Source organism: Lepidochelys olivacea (assembly GCF_965140295.1).
Source record: "Lepidochelys olivacea isolate rLepOli2 genome assembly, chromosome: 4".
Classification (NCBI taxonomy): Eukaryota; Metazoa; Chordata; order Testudines; family Cheloniidae; genus Lepidochelys; species Lepidochelys olivacea.
This window is the reverse complement of record NC_140414.1, coordinates 44,968,191-44,981,420: the sequence shown is the minus strand read 5'-3', so window position 1 is coordinate 44,981,420 and position 13,230 is coordinate 44,968,191. Positions and strand designations below refer to the sequence as shown.

General features: G+C 38.7%; 1 protein-coding gene across 2 annotated transcripts in view; it reads right to left on the bottom strand.

The window, feature by feature from the left end:
• The window catches only part of SYNPO2 (synaptopodin 2), a 126,688-nt gene that overhangs the window by 20,581 nt on the left and 92,877 nt on the right, over window positions 1–13,230 (bottom strand). Inside the window, exons 3-4 of one of the 2 annotated variants that reach the window (XM_084626236.1) lie at window positions 11,718–12,529; window positions 6,132–8,326 (exon numbers count right to left, since the gene is read on the bottom strand). In XM_084626236.1, the coding sequence (XP_084482362.1) occupies window positions 6,132–8,326; window positions 11,718–12,529 (3,007 nt within the window). Of the gene's footprint in view, window positions 1–6,105; window positions 8,327–11,717; window positions 12,530–13,230 lie in introns of both variants that reach the window. The other variant, XM_084626237.1, reaches the window with a different exon arrangement.

Sequence of the window (13,230 nt, the reverse complement as noted above, 5' to 3'; positions counted from 1 at the left end):
AATTTAGTTTTTTCAGCAGGAAGTCAAACATTTCCATGGAAAGCAGATATTTTCCATGAAAACGTTCATTTAGTCAAAAATTGAATTTTCTGTCAACCTCCCTCCCCCCATCACCACCACCACCAGTTTTCATGGGAAAAGCTTGACCAGCCCTATTCCCTTCCGCTCAGGGTTGAAGCATAATGACAGGGAAGGGTGGAGTAGCTTATACTGCTGCTGCCTGTGCTGTGGCTAGAAGGATAAACAGCCTGCAGCATTGGGTTTGTCTATCACATTCCATGAGCACTTCATTTGTTATTAAAAAAGTATCGGAAAAAGTTTTAAAGTATACTCCAAGTATACAACATTTCTGAAGGGATACAATTTCCTCCTTAGCCACTGTCAAACAGCCAGGAGTTTGAATAGACAGTAATGGGAGGAGCCTGGATCCCTGTGTCCTTTTGAACCTTGGCACCACTAAGAGAGACCCCTTTATTCTCACATGCCCCCACACCAGCTAGAGAAGACCACCAGAAGTTAAAAGGTTCTCTGCCAACCTCAAAAATAAAGGGACTCACAAGACTGAGATAATTTTCTTGGTAAATTTATGAGTCCTGGATTGAAGTAGCTGATTTAATGGAAACCTCTACAGAATTTAAGCTCCTCTAGCACCCTGAAGTATGCAGCATAATTTTATGTGGTAATAATTAAATACACTGAAAACAATATGAAGATCTTAAAGAATTTTTGAACCAGATCATGAACATATTGGAAGTATGTCTGCTATGGTCTGACTTTGACTTCCATAGTCAAATGTACTCATTCATTGTGCCCAAGCCAGTGTGTCCTCATCAGAATATATTAAAAATAATTCAGTAAATCAAATGGCTCCTTTACATATAAACTATTGGTTTTCTTCAGCTCTGTGTGATATCATCCTTGGCCTCTAATTTAAACCTGAATGACAATACTCAGCTGTCCTCTAACGTCTGTTTCTCAGGAGATGACGTTACAGGTAAAATAGGTAATTTAAATAGCTCAGTCTTACGCTGAAATGCTATTAAGAGCTGTTGACTTACCATACTATTAGAGATGGGCTTGAAGCAAACCAGAGATCCAAACACTCACAAAATGCATGTGCCGTGTGTGTGTGTGAAAGTATGTGGTAAGGGGAAGGTAGTGTTTCAGAATCTGAAACTCGATTCAGACCTAGATGGGGTTTTCAAAAAAGTGTAAGTTCATTAGGTGCATTAGTCCCACTGAAAATCATTAGGGATTGTATTTCTGACTTACTTGGATGCTTTTGAAAACCCAATTCTTAAGGTATAGCTCCTCCTATATCACTGCAATGTGTCAAACCAAAAGTCTGGAATTGAACACCACTGGAAATTCAAAATCCAGACACAAATCCAAATTTGCAACTTGAACTCATCTCTCTCTTTTGGATGAAGTACCAATATGCTTAGCTAAAAGTTATCTTCTAAGATTGCAGCTACAGAAGCTTGCATTTTACTCATCTCTGTATATACGCGCAGGGTTTTAACTGATTGCCTAAATGCATTTTCAGCTTGTCTGTGTGACTGCATGCAATGCATTTTTCTGTTCAAATTTTTCAGGCGAATTTAGTGCTAGTGGAAGGTGCTGGCTTGATGGCCCAGGAAACTGAAGACCGCTCTTTATACCCACAACATTTTCACGTTGCGCTGCCAGTGAGGCTCATTCCTCCTTGGGAGGTGAGCACCTCTGGGGATGAGAGTGTAGGCCAGTCTTCACGTCCATTCAGTCTTTGTCCTCTCTGCAGATACTTCCAACAAGAGTGCCAGTTCCAGTTCTGAGTGGATGGGTGGGGTGGTTTGGTGATGCAGACCCCTCTACGTGCTGGAAGCTGGACTGAGATCGTCCATTCCTTTCACATAGGCCACTCAGCAGCTGGTCATGACTTCCAGTAATTAGTAACCCAGGCCACAGCTGAATGGGGGATCAAGAGGTGAAAGGCACTGTATCTTATTACTAGAGTCCCCAAGCACTCTCCATACCCGCTTGAGTTAAAAATTAGAGCTGTCAAGCAATTAAAAAAATGAATCGTGATTAATCGCACCATTAAACAATAACAGAATACCATTTATTTAAATATTTTTGATGTTTTCTACATTTTCAAATATATTGATTTAAATTACAACACAAAATATGTGTACAGAGCTCACTTTTTATTTGTTTTTGATTACAAGTATTTGCACTGTAAAAAAACACATAAGAAATAGTATTTTTCAATTCACCTCATACAAGTACTATAGAGCAATCTCTTTATCATGAAAGGTGAACTTACAAATGTAGAATTATGTTTGGTTACAATTTGCAAGAGATAATGCTGCACACGTCTTGTTTACAATGTCACCTGAAAGTGAGAACAAGTGTTCGCATGGCACTGTTGTAGCCAGCATCGCAAGATATTTACGTGCCAGATGCGCTAAAGATTCATATGTCCCTTCATGCTTCGACCACCATTCCAGAGGACATGCATCCATGCTGATGATGGATTCTGCTCAATAACAGTCCCAGGCAGAGTGGACCAACATATGTTCATTTTCATCATCTGAGTCAGATGCCACCAGCAGAAGATTGATTTTCTTTTTTTGGTGGTTTGGGTTCTGTAGTTTCTGCATTGTAGTGTTGCTCTTTTAAGACTTCTGAAAGCATGCTCCACACCTTGTCCCTCTCAGATTTTGGAATGCTCTTCAGATTCTTAAACCTTGGGTTGAGTGCTGTGGCTATCCTTAGAAATCTCATATTGGTACCTTCTTTGCATTTTGTCAAATCTGCTGTGAAAGTGTTCTTAAAACGAACATGTGCTGGGTCATCATCCGAGACAGCTATAACATATATGCAGAATGTAGGCAAAACAAAACAGGAGACATACAATTCTCCTCCCAAGGAGTTCAGTCACAAATTTAATTAATGCATTATTTTTTTAACGAGCATCATCAGCATGGAAGCATGTCCTCTGGAATGGTGGCTGACGCATGAAGGGGCATATGAATCTTTTAGCGCATCTGGCACGTAAATATCTTGCGATGCTGGCTACAACAGTGCCATGCGAGCACCTGTTCTCACTTTCAGGTGACATTGTAAACAATACATGTGCAGCATTATCTCTTGCAAATTGTAACCAAAGATGTTTGTCTGAGCAATTGGCTGAAGTAGAACTGAATGGACTTGTAGGTTCTAAAGTTCTACATTGTTGTTGGGTTTTTTTTAGTGCAGTTACGTAACAACAAAAAAAGCTACGTCTGTAGGTTACACTTTCATGGTGAAGAGACTGCACTACAGTACTTGTATGAGGTGAATTGAAAAATATTATTTCTTTTATCATTTTTACAGTGCAAATATTTGTAATCAAAAATAATAATATAAAGTGAGCACTGTACACTTTGTATTCTGTGTTGTAATAGAAATCAATATATTTGAAAATATAGAAAAACATCCAAAAATGTTTAATACATTTCATTTGGTATTCTATTGTTTAACAGTGCAATTTAATCGTGATTAATGTTTTTAATCGCAGTTACTTTTTTTAGTTAATCGCATGAGTTAACTGCGATTAATCAAGAGCCCTATTAAAAATATAAGTAGTTCAAAGTCTTCTCACCAAGAGGAAGTTAGTTTTTTAGCGTGATTACAATATACAGGTGTCATACTGTTCAGAGAATGGCTTTTATTGGGGAATACTCTAATGTCCTAGTCTTAAAGTGACTAGATTTATTCGGCAATTTTTATCTGTCTAGATAGCTAGCTATCTGTTCCTGAAAAAAGTGTGATACCCCACTACCCTTATCTCTGGCAACAGTAGATTAAGTTCTCCTGTGTAGATATTATCTTTTTTGATTTGTAACTTTAGCTAATTAAGGTATTTAATACTATTATGACATTATATGAGAAAGAAAGAAAAGATGATCAGTCTAGATAGTAAATGAAATGCATGGAAAATAGAAACAGCAGGAAAATACATAATCAATGTATCCATATAAATGAAAAAAAAGCAAACAGGTAAAGAAGAATGGACAAGTTTAATGGTAGAGGAAAAATACAGCAGATTGACAGTGGAAAATGGATGGAAATAAGGAGATCACAAGAGGATTAAAATATTGATACCATATGCTCTTGGGCAAGTTATGTTTGCAATATAGTTCTCTCTTTACTTTTTCATGCAGAACTGATTGGTTTTCCTGCAGTTTCCAGCAGTTATCCTTGATTCCTAGTGTGAGTTGATTCACGCAGGCTGTGGTCCCTGATTGTTCCCCATCACGGTCATAATTCAAAACCCACTGAAGCCAGTGGAAATTTTTCCAGTGACTTCAGTGGTCTTTGAATCCAACCCCTGGTGAACGGCATTGTCAGGGAACACTTGACTTTCACATGTACAATAAAGTTTATTGTTCTCAAACTTAATAGCAGTTAATTTAATATTATGGGGATAAATTGGGGAGGTTTCACTCACTGATGAGCACTCGCTCATGCATATAATAGTTCCACACTGAAACCAATCGGATTACTTGAGTTAGTAAATACTTAACACTCTGTCACTGCTCCATAATCTGGCCCACAGCCAGTTGGATGGTGGCTCGAACAAATATATCTAAACTAGACTCTGCCACCTTTACCCACACTGAGTAGTATGAGTATTCCCTTGGGTAAGATTCTGACACCCTTACTCATGGTGAATAGCACTTTGCTTCAGAAGTGATCCCACCGATTTCAATGGAACCACTTAAGGAGTAAAGTGCTACTCAGCATGAGTAAGGGTGTCAGAATCTGTCCCTTTGATTTCAACTGGCCTCTCTGACCTGGAGTAGGATATAACTCAGCATGAAATTTAATGGCAGAATCTGGCCCTCTCCGAGTAGGGGTTTGCGTGGCAGCAGTGCCTTGATCCTCCTGGTCCACAATACATGAAGTAAAGGGTGAAAGTGCAAGAACAGAGTAAAAAGAATAACAGCTGAAAAAGCACCATAAAGCCCAAAATGCAAACAGGAAAATGTCTGTGAGATACCAGTAATAAGGTGAGGTAATAATAATGACATATCATTATACGCTGATTTATATGGCATGTTCTAGTCTGGTTGCAAAAATCAGTACTCTTATTATGTATCCCTTCAATTCTTAGTCACTGTGCTTTCATGAGAAAGTATTGCATCACATCACAACTGCATAACCCAGCTCACCCATTTTAACTGTTCAACAATCCTAATTTACTAGCTTCTATAATGAGTCATTTGTTGGAGTCAAGGCAAATGGTTATTAAAAATATGCCTGCACTGGGGGTGCAAACTTCAGTTTAAAATTTCCTAAAAATGGAAAAACCTTAACACCTTTTCCAGCCACTTTCCTATTTCCTCTAAGTCAGTCTTTTTCAAAACATTCCAACATTCCTTATGGTACATTCTCTGTGAAATCAGAGAAGCAATTCATGATTTTGGATCAGAGCTGATCCACATAACTTACACACTAAGGCCCTGATCCTGCAATCAGAAACCTGTGGGAGAATCCTTGTGCCAATGCACCATCTTCCACTGAAGCCATCGGGGGTCCGTGTGGGCACAAGGGTCTGTCCGTAAAGATCCAACTGGAGATCAGGGCCTAAAACTGTATTTTGTATGCTACATTAGTACTAGATATTATTATAAGGCACTTTTAAAAATAAATCTAAAATCAATACATGTTGTTTAATTTTACTCAAACCCTTGGGCCACCAGAGCACAGTTCAGAAAACCAGTATGAAGGCTATTTCTAATTGTTTGAAATACAGGGGATACTGCTCACTGTCATATTTGTTTTCATCTTAAAGCATAAAACCTAGCATCCGGCTTACTTAATACAATAGTATGTGTCCATTTCAGGATGTTATATGTATAAAATGTGTGATAATATTCATAAGTGTTATCATCTAATTTTATAACCATTTTGATTCATTTTAAAATTTTAAATAGTTTGGACTCAGATTTGAGGGGATACATCTGAAGTTATTAAGTAAGCTAAGGACTGCTATATGCACTCTTGGTGTGCCAGATCACCACTGCAAACAATTCATTGCAAGCAAAGTGGACACTGAGTTGCAACTACAAGATTTACTCTTCAATGATTGATGGCTTCCACACCTGGGCTGTGACACCAACTTTCTTTGCTGAAAACTTTGGCCTTGGAGCAGTAAACAAAGAGGATGTGATTGATTCTTGCTTAGAAAATGAGGGGTAACCACTAGGCTCGTAGGACTCATTTTTTGGAGTGGATGAATTCGACTGGAACCACGGTTGTGAACTGTAGGCTGGTACGGAGTACACTGAAGATGCTTGGACATTAGCAGAAGAACCAGCACTGAGTGGTCTTGAAGGCAGAGCATATTTTGAGGCAGACACTGAGTCGAACTTTGTAGACTGCTTAGTAGGTAGGCCTTCCTTAGTAGCAGAAGGAGGTTGAAAAGTAAATAAAGATGCATTAAGTTGATATGGCTGATGCTTCATAACATCCAAAGCACTGAGAACTTTCTTAGGTTTTCTTTTGGTACTTTTGGTAACAGCAGGTGATTTAGATTGGGGTTTAGTAGCAGCAAGAGGGTAAGAGGGGGACTGGATGGGATTGTAAGCAACAGGTGGAGGTGCTCGAACATTAGATGAATACTTCCAAGAAGCTGGTAAAGATGGAGTTGGAGATGAGGCCCGTGCCATGTGTGCCTGCACAGTTTCTGAGTCTACCACATACTTCTCCATTCGGGATTGCCTTTTGGCAAATAACTGTGCTCCTTTTCCACTAAAAGCTGGTGGCATCTCAAAGGCTGGCCCCATTCCTCCAGCGAATGCAACATTTCCTATTGGTGTGGTAGGTGTTTTGGGTGTATAATTTTGATTTGATACTGCTGCTTGAGGCCCTTTAAAAGGACCAGCTATGTTAAGAGTACTTGGAGGTTGGGGAGGATGAGGAGCAGGCTGTGTTACTTTGATTGGTGCAGGAACTGAAGCTTGTGGTGAGTTTGGAGTTGGGAAGGCAGGAGGCTGGGCAGAAGCCACAGCTGGAGGTGACCAGACTGGTGAAATGGGAGTGACAGCAGTAGGCGAGACTTTGACTGAGGGCTTTGGAGCAACAGGAGGAGGGGTCTTTTGTTTTGATGCTTGGATCTGCATGAAATTACAAGCCTCTGCTCCCAAACTAAGGTAGTCTTCTTCAGGTCCCGATTCAAAGCCAGTTCCAGTACCTCGTTTGCCTTCTGTATTCTGTACAAGGGACAATAGGGCAGGGTTAGGACTCACTTTTGGAGGTTCTTTGAAAGTAAACATAGGCTTTGCAGTGCTTCTTTTCTTTGCTTCTTGTAGTATTCCAGTTCTTTTGGCTGGCACTGCAATCCTTTCATCTCTGGATGCTATCTGCTCTGTTGGTGACCAAATAGCTGACTGAGCTCTGCTGGCCACTGGACTCGAGATTGCTCTATACAAGCCTTGAGGCGGTGGGCTAATTGAGGAATAGGAAGGTGGTGCTGGTAAGTCTGATAGAGGGTTAGTCACATTTCTTGTTGGTGAAAATGGTGGTGCTGCTCGATTCTGTATACCAGGAAAAGGTTTAGCTGTTCTGTTTAATGGTATTGATTTATGGGCACCAGAAGACTGAAAGGAGATGTTTGTCTCTGATGCTCCCCCAATGCCATTTTGTTGTACCATTTTGCCATGACTGTGGCTCACCTCTATGTAGCTTTTGCTCACACAGCTCTGCATTCTTGACGTTTCTTTCTCTTTTGCCTGATAGGATGAGGAGCTCACTTGTTTGAAGCTCTCTTTTGGAGTGGCTTCTCTTTGTTCCTCTGCATGCATTCCGTGCGACTTCACCTCTTCTTGCTCAGCTGTGATCTCATCCATTCTCTGTCGTCTCTTGGCAAACATGAGGGCCCCCTTGCCCTTGCTCTCTGGCAGCATCTGCATCTCGTCTGCACCTTTTAGTTTCTTTTCAATCTCAAGCAGACCAGTGTCCCAATCAAATGTCACAATCTGGCCTTCGTGGTCAATGTCAGAGAAGAAATCTTCATCTATTTCTGACTCACTTGTTCCAAATAAAGTTACCTCAAAAGTGTTTTCTTTGTCACCTTCTTCACCTTCCCTTTCTTCACCCTCGTCGTCTTCACGTTCTAGTTCCCCAGTGCCGTAGCTGACTAAAGTGTATTTTCTGGCTCTTTGGCGACGCTTCTTGAACATCAACACCCCCTTGGAATTGGGATTGGGAGCTGCCGTCAGCAGCAGGGCAATGCTTTTACATTTAGATTTGGCTTCTTTCACCTGCTTCTCTGACAGACTCTCGCTCCGCCGGAGCCCTGTGGGAAGGATCAAAAGATATAATTAAAGAAATACACTCCATAGAAATATGTGAAGGTGTCTGACTACAAGCAATGCAACATCTATATGGAATGCCACTTCCTAAATGTGCTCCTCTCCTCTCTTCTTTCTTTTCATTAATACTGGAATCCTACCTGGCAGCAGGACTGACTTCATATCCGTAGTTTACATGTATTTCTACGTGTGTTTTTAATATAATATATATATAAATCTATAAGGAAGGTATTAAAATTAATCTTTTCCCACAGTAACTACTATGGCACAAATTCCATAGCAATAATTCTTCTTTGTGAGACATGCCTCAAAGTTTAAAGACAACACAGTTTTCTATAGGACTTTGCTAGTTCAACTTACAAGAACTTTTTTGTGTCACATATCTATTTCTATCATTACATACATATTATATTCTATGATTATACATATAAAATCTCTCCTATATGCACTATACATTATATATATAATACATTTATATGTATAATATTACAAACTCACATAAAAATACGTATAAACTAGGGATATGAATTCAGTCCTGCTGCCATTGAAGTCACTGGTAGTTTGGCCTTTGTGTTCAATGCAAACAGGTTTAAGCCCTTTAAAAGGAAGAAGTGCTTTCCTAAAAGGTAATTCATAATAATAAATAATAGAAAATGGACTGAAAAAATAATAGATTGTTTATCATAAAAATGTATTTTAAATACATTAACAGGGTTAATTGTGTAGGATATAACATTTCTAGAGTATTTCTTTAAAACACGTAGCAAGGATAGCAACTTCCTACAATAAATGCTGTTCTGGAACTAGTTCAGGAAGGCATAACTAACTCCTAAAGAGTATTCAATAGTATATTATAGTTCCATGTATCTGTTAATGCATAAATTAATGGTCTTAATAATTTATATGGACTGCAGTTGGCCTCACTACATTCTCTCCTTTTTTTTTAAACTAGTGTGCATCCTGCTCCTTTTAAAATTAATGCTCAAATTCCAATTAACTTCAAAGGGAACAAAATGGATTGCTTGTGTATTATTCATGGTAGGGCAATAGAGCAATAAAAAAATGTTTACATCTAAAGTGTTTTTAACGTACACGTAATAACCTCATTAAAGAAATGTATGTAAAGCATTTTATAATTGATCCTTTCAGTCATGTCAGGAAAAAAAAATATGGAACGCTGGAAGCTGATCCTTCTCTTGTTGAAGAAAAATGTAGTTTGCCATTATATTAGGTGAGAGCATGACCAGACCCATGGTTTTCACAAAAAATGATAAAAGAGGATAGAACATGGGTCCAATCCAGCAAAACTTCCACAGGGCCAAATGCTGAAATCCTCTGCTCAATTCTTAGTCAGGCAAAATTTTTAGTGAAGTTACCAGGGGAATTTGTCAGAGGAGGGGCTGTACAACCAGAACCATTTTTTGAAGATTAAGGTAGTTACTATAGTATCTAAACAGTATGGACCGATTCTGCAAATCTAACTCACAAGTAATCCTTACTCATGCAAGAAGTTCCATTGGCTTCAAATGAGGCTACTCTCATCAGCTCAAACTACACTTGTGGGAAAGGATTTGCACCTATGATTTTGTAGCAAGGAATAATTTAAAATATTCTCTTAACAAATATTTTTACAGCTTGTTTACGTCCGGTTTAACCAATAGATTCAAAAGAAAGTTTAAATGAAGAAAAAATGCCTGCTTGATTAAATTTAATCAGATTGCTATTTGCAGGGAAATACCCCTGTTAAAGAGATCAAAACATCACAGTGCTTTATCTGTTCTAGTTTAGAGTCTTAAACACCACATAACAGCTTTTTGCTTCACAAAACAAACATGTTTTATATGCACCATACTTGCTGCTTCAAGCAAATCTCTTATGTATCTATGTATGTCAACGGTACCTAAAGTCTTAGATAAGCTCTTTAAAATGTTTTTATCATTCAATCAATATCTCTGTATGTATAACTAGTGTTTATTCTTCAGATACAGTTGATTTAAAATTTACAGTCCTGCCAATTGATTCAAAATAATTCAGATATTATATGGGAAAGGGAAAAAAGGCAAAATATTTGTCCTAAGCAGAACAAATTTAATGTAAGTACATTTTGTTCCACATGATAGTTCATCCTGTACTAAATAGGATTTGCCTCACACTTACCCCTATCTTATTAGACAGCCAGTGCATTACAGAACTGACAGACCCTGTTCTACAATTGCTGCTAGCTTCACTGCCAAAATATAATGCATGTGCACTCTTCTTTTATACTCCATTTAATATGCCATAAATATGTGGATTACATACAGATACTTAAAGCGTAAGTAACGGCTTAACCCACATGCCAATAAGGATGGAAATGGTTATCATTCTAAAAATATGCTTACAGAGGAATTAGCAATGGGTTAGGAGACTTATTCCAACACTGCATATAAAATAACTCGTTGCTACAGTATATCATTGCTCACATTCAAGCACCTTTGCCATACTGCGATTAAATCCCTAAACAGGATGCTTGACATTGTCGGAAAAGAACAAACAAGCAGTAGAAATTACCTAAAAAATAAATATGTGTGTGTGTGTGTGTGTATGTGTATATATATATATATATATTTTAAAGCAGCATTGGATTCAATCACGTTTTCAGTTTGTTTTCAGTTAAACTCCTTAGATACATTTTGAGGCTGACCTCTGGGTATGGAAGGCAAAAGAAATAGTAAGTTCACTTTACAGTCCAGAGAAGACTTACAAAACTCAAAGGATCATATAACTAGCCAGTAATACACATGCTGGTGTCTGTCAAACTGACTTCTGCAGGCATCATCAAGCTTTCCTACTAGCCTTCTTTATTCATATCTACTTTTAACAGCAGTGGCATAGCTTTGATTTTTAAAGATGCAGTTGAAGAGAGACAGTTTTTTGCTATAAATGGAGAAATCCAGAACACCCAACTACGTTCAAGAGATGATCTTGCTTATTTGGTTAACATTCTACAAATCATCCTTGTAATGTACTTTAGAAGCCTAGCACAATTTACCTCTCTTTGTGCAACTAAAAGTACTTGAATTTCCAAAGTGAGGTGTCACATTTTAAAATAAGTAGTCTTTAAAATAAAGTAAAGTAGGCTACTACAGCAATGTTGTACAGTACTGTGAAAGCATGGCTAAATATCTGGCCTGTCACTTTTGCAATTTTTTTGTTTTAAAAAGACACATGAATCTTGAATAGAAATATCAATTTAAAAACAAAGAGAGAGAGGAGTTAGAACACTTGAGAAGAATCTCTTTAAAATATTTACAAATGCAGGCACTGTTCTGAAAAGCTGTTTCAAGTTACAAAATTTACCCTCAAGTCAATGCAAATGATTTAGATGCAACATACTTGCGTGTCTTGCCCTGTGCTTGTGAGGTCTGCTGTGATCTCTTTCTGAGTGCTGGTCGTCTTCTCCCTGCTCTGTGCCTTCTGATGAGATTCCAAAGGAGACTACAGAAGGAGGTGCTTCTGATTGCCCTCCTTCCTCTTGAGAATCAACACACCCCTTTTCAGCTAGAGACCTGGACACTTCCTTCTGTCTGTCAGAGCAATCTAGGATCACTTCCACTATGGGGAGAGATGGATCGCTTGCTTCTGCTCCTTGGATCACCTTGACCTCTTTGCCACTAGGAATCTGGAATGTTTTGCTTGACCACTGGACAGTGGCCTCTTTTTCACCCAGGGGGACTGCAGTTATCGGGCTAGTCCCATCTTCTTGCACAGTGGGTCCAGTTTCTGAAGGGGTACATTTTTCAGCTCCCAGGAAACTAACAGCAGGAACACTGGTGCCCTTGTCCCTGTCATGTGAGAGGGACAACTGCAGCTCAACCACAGTGCCTGGCCTCCTTTCTTTTGTCTTCTCTTTGAAAGCAGCCTCATCTGTCAAGACTACTCTTGAGGTTTCTATCACTTTAGGAGCAATTTTGTGGCATTGTATTGTCTCCTTTTCTTGTTTTGTCCCAGAAAAGTCAAAGTCACTTTCCTCTGCTCCAGGGGGAGCTTCATTGTGTATCTCTGTGATGTAGAATTCCCTCTGGGGCATTTCCGGGGCTGTTCTGATTTGCAGTGTGGTACTCTCCCTATACTCCTCATTTTTTACGTTATCACGTTTTCTGTTTTCTGTTTCTGGACTCAAGCTTTCATTTAGTCCATTGGATGATCTGCACATATATACACATACACACACAAAAATAATAATTCAAGAACATAAGCTGTTGTAAGTACAATTACAAAAGAGATTTTCTTGTTTAAATGGAAGTACATATTGTATTTTCCCAGGTCCCTGCCCCAAAGAATTTACTATCCAAGAAGGCAAGTCACATATAAAGGGCAGGGAGAGAGCGATAAATACTTAAAATACTTGTTTTAAAGGAAATTCCGTGTTTAAAAGTATCATCATCCCTCTGTGTCATTAAATGGTTAAACTTTAAGGGCCCAATCCCATGACATATGCCTCTCCCTGTGAAGTGCTCAGTGCCTTTAACTCCCACTGAAATCAATGCAAGTTGAGGGTGCTCAGTACATCACTGGATCAGTCTATATATTTTAAAATGGGACTTTTCTGATTGGTGAATCTTGCTTTAACCCTACATGTCAGACTATATCTTCATTTTTCTATTTATTCCTCTCTTCCCTCTCCCCCATTATAGGTTCCCTTAAAAGTATTATAAACTTTACTGTAACCTCCAGTTCCCCCTTTCAGTGCTGTATGCCTCAGGCGTGTACTATTAATTTCAGTAGAAACTATTTCAGTGCAGTCTGACACAGTGACATATTATTCATTTTTACATTTGGCTGTAATGTAGCAAAACTTTTTGGTAATTAATAGACGCATTAGGTGCCCTCAATAAACTACAAAGCA